This window comes from Rosa chinensis, chromosome 7, assembly GCF_002994745.2.
Source record: "Rosa chinensis cultivar Old Blush chromosome 7, RchiOBHm-V2, whole genome shotgun sequence".
NCBI lineage: Eukaryota > Viridiplantae > Streptophyta > Magnoliopsida > Rosales > Rosaceae > Rosa > Rosa chinensis.
Window position 1 is genome coordinate 9,546,981 of NC_037094.1, and position 11,097 is coordinate 9,558,077.

At 39.3% G+C, this 11,097-nt stretch overlaps 1 protein-coding gene across 1 annotated transcript; it reads left to right on the plus strand.

Moving 5' to 3' along the window:
* Positions 1 to 4,999: 4,999 nt before the first annotated feature.
* On the plus strand, positions 5,000 to 9,527 carry LOC112177115 (argininosuccinate synthase, chloroplastic). Its single transcript, XM_024315321.2, has 10 exons — positions 5,000 to 5,155; positions 5,445 to 5,500; positions 5,634 to 5,718; positions 6,522 to 6,663; positions 7,155 to 7,203; positions 7,322 to 7,504; positions 7,769 to 7,843; positions 7,923 to 8,108; positions 8,641 to 8,729; positions 8,833 to 9,527. The coding sequence occupies exons 1-10, from the start codon at positions 5,089 to 5,091 to the stop codon at positions 9,383 to 9,385; spliced, it is 1,485 nt and encodes a 494-aa protein (XP_024171089.1). The 5' UTR covers positions 5,000 to 5,088; the 3' UTR covers positions 9,386 to 9,527.
* The last annotated feature ends 1,570 nt before the right edge of the window (positions 9,528 to 11,097 follow it).

The window sequence follows — 11,097 nt, forward strand, 5'->3', positions numbered from 1 at the left end:
TCAGCCATTTCCTCCTTCTTTTTCTTGGTTTCCATTAAGACCACCAAGTCGGGGTCTTTCGCTTGAAGAAATTTCTTCAAGGCTCGGAATGTATGCGGGTTCCCCAATCCCCGCACATTCTAGCTAACTCCTATCATTGCTCATGATGGGCCCAAGAACCGGAGCCCATCACGGTTAAACAGTTACCTGAGACATCAGCAAGATTGGATTTTCGTGGGGGAACTCGGTTGGAGGAGTGCCCCCGCCCCTGACCGCTGACTTTTAAGCCATAGCGCCCCTTTCCACCTCTACCTCGACCTCCCAATGCTGCCGTATCTTTCATCCTCTTTAGCTTCCCATCATTCTCCACACCTTCAGAGACAACTTCCTTCCCTTTCTCCTTGTCCTTAGTACTCCCCCCTCCTCCCCCAAAACCCTCTCTGCCATCACTTCGCCGACCTCTTCCACCTCCCCTTTTGTAAACTCTAACATCATCCCCTTCCACCCCTACAGATTTGCCTTCCCCAAATTCAAAAATCCCTTTCTTCTGTTTTGACTTTTGATTCACAGATTTTGAATCAGAATGAGAGGTTGAGAAACAACCCCCAGCAGATACAATCTCGAGATTAGAATCTGGAGCTGTAGTCGGTGTGAGTGGGTGGGATTGGGCCAAATTAGAAGCATGGTTCTGTAGCCCACTCTGTAGCCCACCTTTTGAAGTGGGCACTTGTACCCCACGTGCCCCATTACCAAGCAAACCAGCTTCTTTCCTGCCTAATGTGGAGCCTCCCTCAATTAAATCATGATCTTCTACAGATTGCTTCCTGACATCTCGCTCAATCAATCCCGAATTCACAGCCAACATATCATCCTGTGATTCCTTTGGACATGAATGCAGGGATAAATGAGGTGCCACGTCATCCCTCAGTCGACGCCGGCGCTTGGTCGGAGGGACCTCCGTCAAGTTTCGATCCTCAGTATCAACATCCATCTCCTCCATTCCCTGCACTCTTCCTTCCTCAAATTCCAATCTCGTTCGAACTGATCCAGTAACTTCATTATCAGAAACACTTAAGGACCAACCCTTTGGCTTAGGAATCAACCCAAATCGCTTCCCTTGAAGCTATCCTTCCGGGTCGATCGAAAACACATCCTTGGATAACATTCTCCATCTTCCAAATCTCTCTTTCAGAATCACACCCTCTTTGTGCAATTGACATCCTGAACCCACATGGTCTAAAAGACCACAAAAGAAGCAGAAATAAGGTAGATGTTCGTACTCCAACTGGAACTTTTCAGGTAACAACTCCATACCTATCGAAATTTTGACCCACCTTTGCAGTGGCTTGGACACCTCTAACCCAACTCGAATATGTAAAAACCGTCCACTGCAATCCTCCCCAAAGCCACCACCCATTGGGTAAAAAGTCCCTAACTGTCTCCCAATACGCTCAGATAGTCTGGTGGTCATGAAAGCAGGTTTAATACCTTTGACACGAATCCAAAAAGACTGAGAATTAAGAGATATTGATTTGGGATCCACCATTCCATCTGATGCATTAAGGAGAAGTAAAGCATGATCAAACGTCCACGGACTCCCCTTCAAAATCTTCCCACGATCTGCGTTAGACCCAAATGAGAAAAGAATCCGATCAAAAGCTTCCCATTGAAAGATAACTACCTCTTCCTTTAGGGCCCAAAGACTTTTCATGGTACTCCGCAACGCTTCGAAGCAAAAAGGTTTATTTGTCAATAATTTACCCACCAACCAATACTTTCGATCAACAACCTCCTTCAGATCTTCTAACTGGATCACATTCAGATCCTCTTCATCTTCAATGGCCATTCGCTTGGTTAGATCTACAAGGACCTCCTCCATCTTACACAACCACGTCGTACTGAATACCCAAAACCAACAAACCCACTCCACTCCTCGGAGCCACCACCACATACGCACAGATGATGGCCGACAAGGTAGAAGGACTCGCAGACGTCCACTCCGTTATCCCAAAACCCTAACTCTCGCTAGAGAGAAGGGACTGTAAAGATAAAATTATCCCAAAAAAATTCATTGATTGTCCCTTTTTTTGCAGTGAAAGGTTTTAAATTTTTTTTTTTTTCAAACAATACATTTGCAAACAAAAGACCCAAATAAATTTTGGGCAAAGATTACAAACAAACTGAAAAGAAAACCAAAACAAACCCAACTATAGTAATAGCCCATCAAGGGAGGAAACCCTTCAAGAGAGGAGAATCCAGAAGGAAATCCTCCATGAGAGGAAAAGCTAGCAACATTTACCAACATCGCCAAAAACTGCCGCTCCTCCAGGTGACACAGAAACATCACTGAACTTTTCAACAGGAGTCTGGAAAGAAACCAAATCACTCAATTACATGAACGTTCAAGTTTAAAAAACTCCATCGATCAACAAAATTTCAAAGCATACAAAACATCAAATAACACCATTAGCATATCGCCAAGCAAAGAATTCTCTCGCATACTGTTAACCAAAGGAAAATGAAAAAAGAAAGAGAAATCGAGAAAGTTAGAAGCGGAATGACCGGCGTGCTGTTGTAAGATATACGATACGACACCGATTTGATTGATAAAGAGGGAACAAATTTTGGAAGAAAAATAATTTCTCTTGATTCCCTCTTGACAAAGCTCTCCCATCTCATGGAAAAGCTCTCCCATCTCATTCAATCGGCGATTGAAGTTGGCCAATGGAAACCAATCAAATCCTATCAATCTGGTCCATTGGTGTCACACTTGTTTTTTGCTGATGACTTAATCCTGTTTGCTGAAGCTTCTACCAACCAAGCTAGAGTCCTGAAAAAATGCATGGATTTGTTTTGTAGTATCTCTGGTTAGTCTGTGAATTTTGAGAAATCCAAAATTTACTGCTCCCCTAATGTTAGGACTAACCTTGCAAGGGCTATAAGTGGTATTTGTGGCTCACCTCTCACGAAGGATCTTGGTAAGTATCTTGGTGTGCCTCTTTTGCACTCTCAAGTTACTAAACACACTTACTCTGAAATGATTGACAAGGTTCATGGTAGGCTCTATGGATGGAAAAGTAAAAATCTGAGCATGGCTGGTAGACTCACTCTAATTAATTCTGTGACTGCTTCTATACCTATTTACACTATGCAGACAGCTAAGAGCCCCTTATCTACTTGTGATGCTTTAGATAAACTCAACAGGGATTTTCTTTGGGGTGATAGTGATGATAAAAGGAAAATACATTTGGTAAATTGGGACAATGTTTGCAAACCTAAAAATAGGGGTGGCTTGGGCATTAAGAGGACAACTGATATGAACGAAGCCATGTTGGCTAAGGTTAGTTCGAGAATTCTACAAAATGATGATGGTCTTTGGTGCAATTTGTACAAAGCTAAGTATTTGAAACATGTCAGTTTGATTAGCAATCTCTACAAACCTCCTGATAAGTGCTCTACTACTTGGCGTAGTATTTGCTCTGGTGCTACTCTATTAAGACAAGGAATTATATGGAGAATTGGTGATGGTGGCACTGCTCGATTTTGGACTGACCATTGGTCCCCTCAAGGAATTTTGGCTCATCTGGCTATTGATCGTACCATGGTGGATCCCAACTTACTAGTTCAAGACTTCTGGAATGGCTATGATTGAGATATCACAATGGTTTATGCTTGTTTACCTCCTGAAGTTGCAGCTAAAATTATTTGCATTCCTATTGATAGCTTTAGGTGAATTTCTAATAAGATGATATGGAAGCCCACACTTGATGGCAAATTTTCTGTGAAAAGTGCTTATAATAGCATTGTTGATGATGGTCAACCTATTAGTGGTCTTTGGAAAGGTATCTGGAGCTTAAATATTCATCCAAAATTAAAAATCTTCACTTGGCTCTTTGTTCAAGGGAGGTTGCTAACTAATATGCACTGAGCACAAAGACACTTTACTATGAACCCAAACTGTAAACATTGCCCTGAGGAACCTGAATCTATGATTCATTTGTTCAGGGATTGTCCCATGGCTACTACTGTTTGGAAGGAAATTGGAATGCCTGCTACCATTATTAGAACTTTCAATCTTGACTGGAATATATAGTTGGATAGCAGCTAACCTCTTGCAAAAAAACTGGAAGTTTTTGGGATTTGAATGGTCTCATTTGTTCATTTACACCTGTTGGTTTATTTGGAAATGGCGCAACAAGTATATTTTTGATAATGGCTTCCAAAGACCTCATAATACTGCTTCCATTATATTTCAGTACATTAGAGAATGGAGTTCTTGTCACATTAACTCTAAGAATATCTCTATCAGTAGAATTGAGATGTTGTGTTGGCAAAAATCTTCTGTTGGCCAATTCAAATTAAATGTGGATGGATCTAGAACCAGTAATGGTTTAACTGGTGCTGGAGGGGTCATAAGTGACAGCTCAGGAATTTGGCATCATGGCTTTATGCACAACATTGGTAGTGGTGAAGTACTTCAAGCTGAGGCTTGGGGTTTGTTTACAGGTTTGCAGATTGCCTTTGAGCTTAAGATCAATCATATTACTGTGGAAACAAATTCTGCTACTCTTTTGAACCTAATGATGAGTGCTGTCATTGATCCCCATCCCTTGGGTACTCTGCTTTCTAATTGTAAGATTATGCTTACCTCCTTTGAATCTTATTATATTCAGCATATCCATCGTGAGCGGAATATGATTGCGGATGGTTTAGCCAAGAGAAGTACTGATCAAGAGTTGGGGCTTTGCAGATGCCCTTCCATTCCTCCTTTTGTCTATCAAGCTGTGATGGATGATATTGATGGCATTTCTAGGCCAAGAACCTTTATGTCTTCTGAGATGGACTAATTTTTTTTTTTTTTTTTCTGTTTTCTTCCTTGCGTTTGGGCCTTGTGCCCCCACTGTACCCAAAAAAAAAAGACGTCAACAATTGGAGGGGTATTTTGGTCCATAGATATTTTGTTTTCTTTTTCATTTATTTTGGCCTAATTTTTATTTATAATGGCTTTTGTTCCCAACATATAAAAACCCTGTATAAAGCCCTAATATTAGACCAACCTCTCTCTCTCTCTCTCTCTCTGAGACGCTCAGAAGCTCTGTCACCGCCACTATGGCTCAGTTGAATACCATGTCCGCTTGCTTGCCTACCAACTTCGCCTTTCACGCTCCAAAATCAGGTACATTTTATTTTTCTGAAACAAAATATTGGGTTTAGAAATGGGCTGATGGAGTTCGATAAGATCATTAAAGACTGAAACTTTTTGCTCAAGTTGTTCTGGGTTTGTTTTCACAGAAACCAGAATCAATTCAGTTGGTTAAAGTTTTTGTCTTTTTGTCAATTTAAGGAGAGATTAGTAACACCCAGACAAGTAGATGCTTAAGTTTTGAAAGAAAAGTGCTTGGATTACAGTGTGATTTTACGTTCCGATATCAACCTATTGTTTTTTTTGGTTTTCGAATGAGCAGAGTTGAATTTATGCCATGATGGAGTTGCATGTCAAAGGAAATTATCGTTTCAAGAGGTAGAGCTACCTATAGCCATAATGCCTTGTGTTATGCATCGATTTTCCCGTTCCTTGTAATTGTATTTAGTTATTTCATATTGATTTGTTCTCGTTGGCCTTGAATGATCATGTTTTTAATTTGTTTCCGCAGTTGGGGGCAAGAAAGAGTGAGCTTCAGGGGAATGCATTTGCGGGTTTGAGTATCAATGGAGGTGTAACTAGAGCTCGCAACCAAGGTGGGGAATGCTTATCATTGTTTTTGTTACACTCTTGGAATTTCTATATAAATCACTGCATCCTATAATTGGTCTTTTCTTTTCCTGTTTGTGTGTGTTGCTATTTTAGTGTACATGATACGATGTGTTCGTTATGGTTATGTAATCTGTTGAAATGGCGGAAAACTTGGACGTCTATGACAAGTTTAGCAGATTACTATGTTTGCGTTCATGTTGTCCTTATTTGTGAATGTTAAGGTCTAGACTGTAGAACTTGCACATCAAAGGGGTGATGTGTAGCAGTATTCTGTAAACAAGTATGTTTACGTTTTCTGGCATTGTAGTCCAATACCAGCATTTCAATGGCTGGGCCTCCTCTGATATTTATGTCTAAGCTGATATTCCCTGACATAGTAAAACAGAGAATAAGGTGGCAAAGGCCTTCCTAGCTTTAGTTTTTAGTTTTCTTTCCTATAAAACTAGGCTATAGGTCTGTCTTCTTTAAAATTTCATTCTAAGCATGCAATAATCTCATAAAATCATTTCCTGTCAAAAAAGTTTTTCTTGATGGGGTTTCAAAATAGAAATACACAATTGTTGGTTGTATACACAGAAAACAGAGAATTGTTGGATTACAGGAGTAAACATACCAGTGGTTAATTAATTGAGGGGTAATTGTGAATGAATTAATCTCTGATAAGATAGAGCTTAAGGATTTAAAATGAGATGCCAAGCATTATATTTTGGATTGAGATTCACTCATCCATGCGTTCTGAGATTTTAAGTACTACATGCTGGATATTTACTCTTTGAGATGCATGCAGTTATTAGAGCAGCACTGCCCAGTTACAGTGAGACAGAAGTAGCTGGATCTACAAAGGAAAGAGGATTACGTGGCAAATTGAACAAGGTTGTTCTGGCCTATAGTGGTGGCTTAGACACGTCAGTCATTGTCCCATGGCTAAGGTATGCACTTTGTTTTTATAGTTACATCGACACCTATGTAAACATCAGCCATGCATATGATGCCTGCATAAGTGTTCAAAATTTACCACAACATTGTTTTTTTCTGTTTCACTATGCAATTGTACGTTCTGAATGGTATGATTGTAAATGAAGCATATGATTGGGGTTTAAACATATATTTAGCATTTGTTTATCAAAAGCACCAGAGGATGGTGAAGCAATAGTGTAGTAATACTAAGAACAGTTCTGCCATATTACAAAATAGTAATTTTCCTTTTTGGATAGTTAGTTCTGTGTGCTGCATATCTCCTCCCTCCTACTAAATTTATTACAAAATTGAGACACCATTACTTTACACTTAGTGTTAATGCTTATTGATGCATATTGCATATGTTGTTTCACATATTTTCTCAGACAGTTCACATACAAGCTTATACTTCTGATTCAATAGTTTGCCATTATTGATCTGTTCATTCACCTTTTACTTTCAGGGAGAACTATGGTTGTGAAGTTGTTTGCTTCACTGCCGACGTGGGTCAAGTAAGTTTGGTGAAGCAACATCTATTTCAGATTTATCTGATATTGTTTCAAGCAATGAATTTTAAGGTGGTAATTGTTGGTTCTGACTTCCGTGCATTCCCTATTCTAAATATTTTAGGGTATAAAAGAATTGGATGGTCTGGAACAGAAGGCCAAGGCCAGTGGGGCTTGTCAGTTAGTAGTGAAGGATCTGAAGGAGGAGTTTGTAAAAGACTATATATTCCCTTGCTTGCGAGCTGGTGCAATCTATGAGAGGAAATACTTGCTGGGGACCTCAATGGCTCGTCCTGTTATTGCTAAGGTGATCTCTGAATCTCAGGCTATTATGTTGTTTCATTATATGTTCATTGCCTTTGTTGATTGCTACTTGCACAGCTGAAACAAGTGAAAAGAATCCTTTTGGATTTAGTGATAAATGCATCTGCTCTTTCTCGAACAGTTTTCTCCGTTTCTAGCAGAGTTGAGTATAGGGTTAAGTAGCTAAGTTTGAGAACTTTCCAGGTCGTTGTTTTTTGTCTCAGTTTTGTTCTCTTATTGATATATCCATATGACATCCTGAAAACAGGCCATGGTAGATGTTGCCAAAGCAGTTGGAGCTGATGCCGTCGCTCATGGATGCACAGGGAAAGGAAATGATCAGGCATGTTTTGCACTTAAGCATTTAATATAACAACATCTCACTTGTTTTTCTTCTTACACTACCTTTCCTGTCTGTTTAGGTTCGGTTTGAGCTGACGTTTTTTGCTCTCGACCCCAAACTCAATGTGGTGGCTCCTTGGAGGGAATGGGACATTACAGGTAGAGAAGATGCTATTGAATATGCTAAGAAGCATAATGTGCCTGTCCCAGTGACAAAGAAATCCATATACAGCAGAGATGGGAACTTATGGCACCTTAGTCATGAGGTAGTTTATACAACTCTGTTTCAGTTTTGTTTTTGCTAATTCTGGATAAATGCATCTTTCGCTATAAAATCTTAGGATGTGGTATTTTGGAGCCAGAATTACACTGTTATGTCTAAGCTTTTATGAGTGGTGAATATCTGTGCTTGTAATATTTGATGTCAGAACTTATTCGATACTCCCAGTTGATAGTTATGCTTGTCTTCCAAAGGCCCAGTCTGAAGTTCTAATTCCCCTTCCCTTTATGTCATAACCAATGATTAAAAAAAGTTGCAGTCTTGTGCAGACATTGGATATTCCCTGAACATTAAGAACCTGTGTCTGTTGGTTAAGGTAGTTCTGAGTATGTTTGCTTGATGAGTAAAGGTATTAGGAGAAATGTATCAATTGATGCCTGCACAAGTGAACTAGGTTACAACTTACAAGTTTAAGTCTTTGGCAACAGTTTTTGGATTGATAGAGTTGCTGTTGGAATCTTTTGGGTCATTTTACTCGCTGTTTCAGTTCTAAATTTTACTCTTCTCTTTGATCAAAGGGTGATATTTTGGAAGACCCGGAAAATGAGCCAAAGAAGGATATGTTCATGTTATCTGTCGATCCAGAAGATGCACCGAATGAACCTGAGTAAGTTGCAGTTCAACTTTGTTTTACTTTGTGTGCCAAGTACATTTTCTTAGTTGCTAAAAATAAAGAACGTTTTCTTAAGCATGCTCCCATGTTCGTACAGGTATGTAGATATCGGGATCGTTTCAGGAATTCCAGTTTCAGTCGATGGACAAGAACTTTCACCAGCTTCTTTGCTTACAAAGCTTAATGAGATCGGCGGAAGACACGGAATTGGTCGTATTGACATGGTTGAAAACCGTCTTGTTGGTATGAAGAGCCGTGGAGTGTATGAAACTCCTGGAGGCACCATCCTATTCGCTGCTGCACGAGAGTTGGAGTCCTTAACTTTGGATCGAGAAACAATGCAAGTTAAAGACTCGCTTGCCCTCAAATATGCAGAGCTAGTCTATGCAGGCAGGTGGTTCGACCCACTTCGTGAGTCCATGGATGCATTCATGGAGAAAATCTCGGAGACAACAACGGGATCAGTAACTCTAAAGTTGTACAAGGGTTCGATCACTGTAACTAGCCGTAAGAGTCCATATAGCCTGTATAGGCAAGACATCTCTTCATTTGAGAGCGGAGATGTGTATGATCAAGCCGATGCAGCTGGGTTTATTAGGCTATATGGTCTCCCCATGAGGGTGCGGGCAATGCTTAAGGAGGGGATCTAGGTTCTTTTGTATTGTTTGTTGTTTGAAACAGCTAAGAATTGTGTTCTTTTTGGTATTTGTACTATTTGGTATTTCGTATTTGTAGTAATTTCTAGCCTTGACCAGTTTTGATATGTGCTGATTGTACATTTTTCCCCCTCTACATTCAACCAAAAATTACTTTCAACACTTGGACTAAAATTCAATTTTTACAGACACAGAGAAATCATATTAAATATGAGAAGTGAAATTTATACTCTATTGTATAATTTACACTTTTTTTTTTCATTTTTAATAACTTGAAGATTTGTTTTTAGTAACTTAAATTTTGTATCTTAGAACTACAACCAAATATGGAAAAAGAGTGTAGATTTCACTCTTCATAAATACTTATCTTTACATTTTTTTTTTCCTGGAAGAGTCAACCTGGTTTGTCCCCACGACTAAGGAGAGAATGACCAATAGGTCGGGTAAACATGAACCAAATCCTCGAGTTTAAATCTTGGATATATGTGTGCCTACATCTTTCAAGCTTCAAGGTCGTTTCATTTTTGCTTTGTTGCTTTTTTTCTGAACGGCCATATCATATGCCAATTTGTTTTTGATCGAAGCGGTTTTATTAATTTCGTGTTCACCCTCCTCTTTGTTGGTTCAAAGAAAAAAAAAAGATTATTCATAGTACGTACATAAGTATTTTGAACCTCTCCGCGATCGTGTTTTACTTGCCTCTTTCGAGAACAAATTTAGTGCTTGTTCCTGCTGCAGCTTTCGTCTGTTTCTATCTTTTGTATTACAACTGGGGCTTCATTACTACCATTCCACAAGGAAATTCACAACAATGAAAACAAGGATTTTTCTTTTTTAGAACATTAATTTTCAACAAGGATCTAAGCCTAACTTCAGTACGTTGACATGTTCGCCTGTATGTTTGTAACGTAATTACTGGTATTTGCAAATGTGCAAAACAGGCTTCAAAGTTCTTCTACCATTGCTGGAGCTAGCTACCAACTTCAAAGTTCTTCTTCTTCTTGCTACCCCACCACACTCTTTTACTTCAACAACTTCAACTTTGGCCTTATCTTTTTCACATCTCCACCGCCAGTTTGGTTCCTGGGAGATTTCAGTTCTTTGACTTGGTGGTTGCTATGCTTGTTTTCTTTGTAATTTGATTTCGGATCAGGCTATATCGTATTCCATCAATAATTTAGTCACGCACATCTCAATGCACTTTAAACGGTTTAGAGAGGAGTAACGATGGCCCTCATACCATGTGCATTTCTGTGTTGGTGTCTATATCCTAGCATGTTTTGGCTTTTGCATCTTATCTCTTTGATGTAATCATTGTACTGAAAACACTATTATAACTATAATGCGAAAGTAGAATGGAGTTTGTACGGTCGTAATGCTTTTGCCTTTTTATTTTTTGAGATTTTATTTTATTGGTTCTGCCGTTTAATATATCAACAATGAAATTTTGTTTTTTTGTTTTTTGAGAATTCAGAATCATCTAGAGATTGAGAGAGAGAGAGAGAGAGAGGTAAAACTTCAGATTGAGAATTGCCAGAACGATCCAGGGATAGATTGAGAGTGCGATCTAATCCGTCATCGTTGCAGGCAGAAAGAGAGGCAAAGATGATTGTTTATCTTCCAGTGACTTGGCCAGAAGGAGAGGGAGAGAGAACTGATTCGAGATATTTGGATATGATTGAATTTCGCTTATTCTTTGTTTTAAG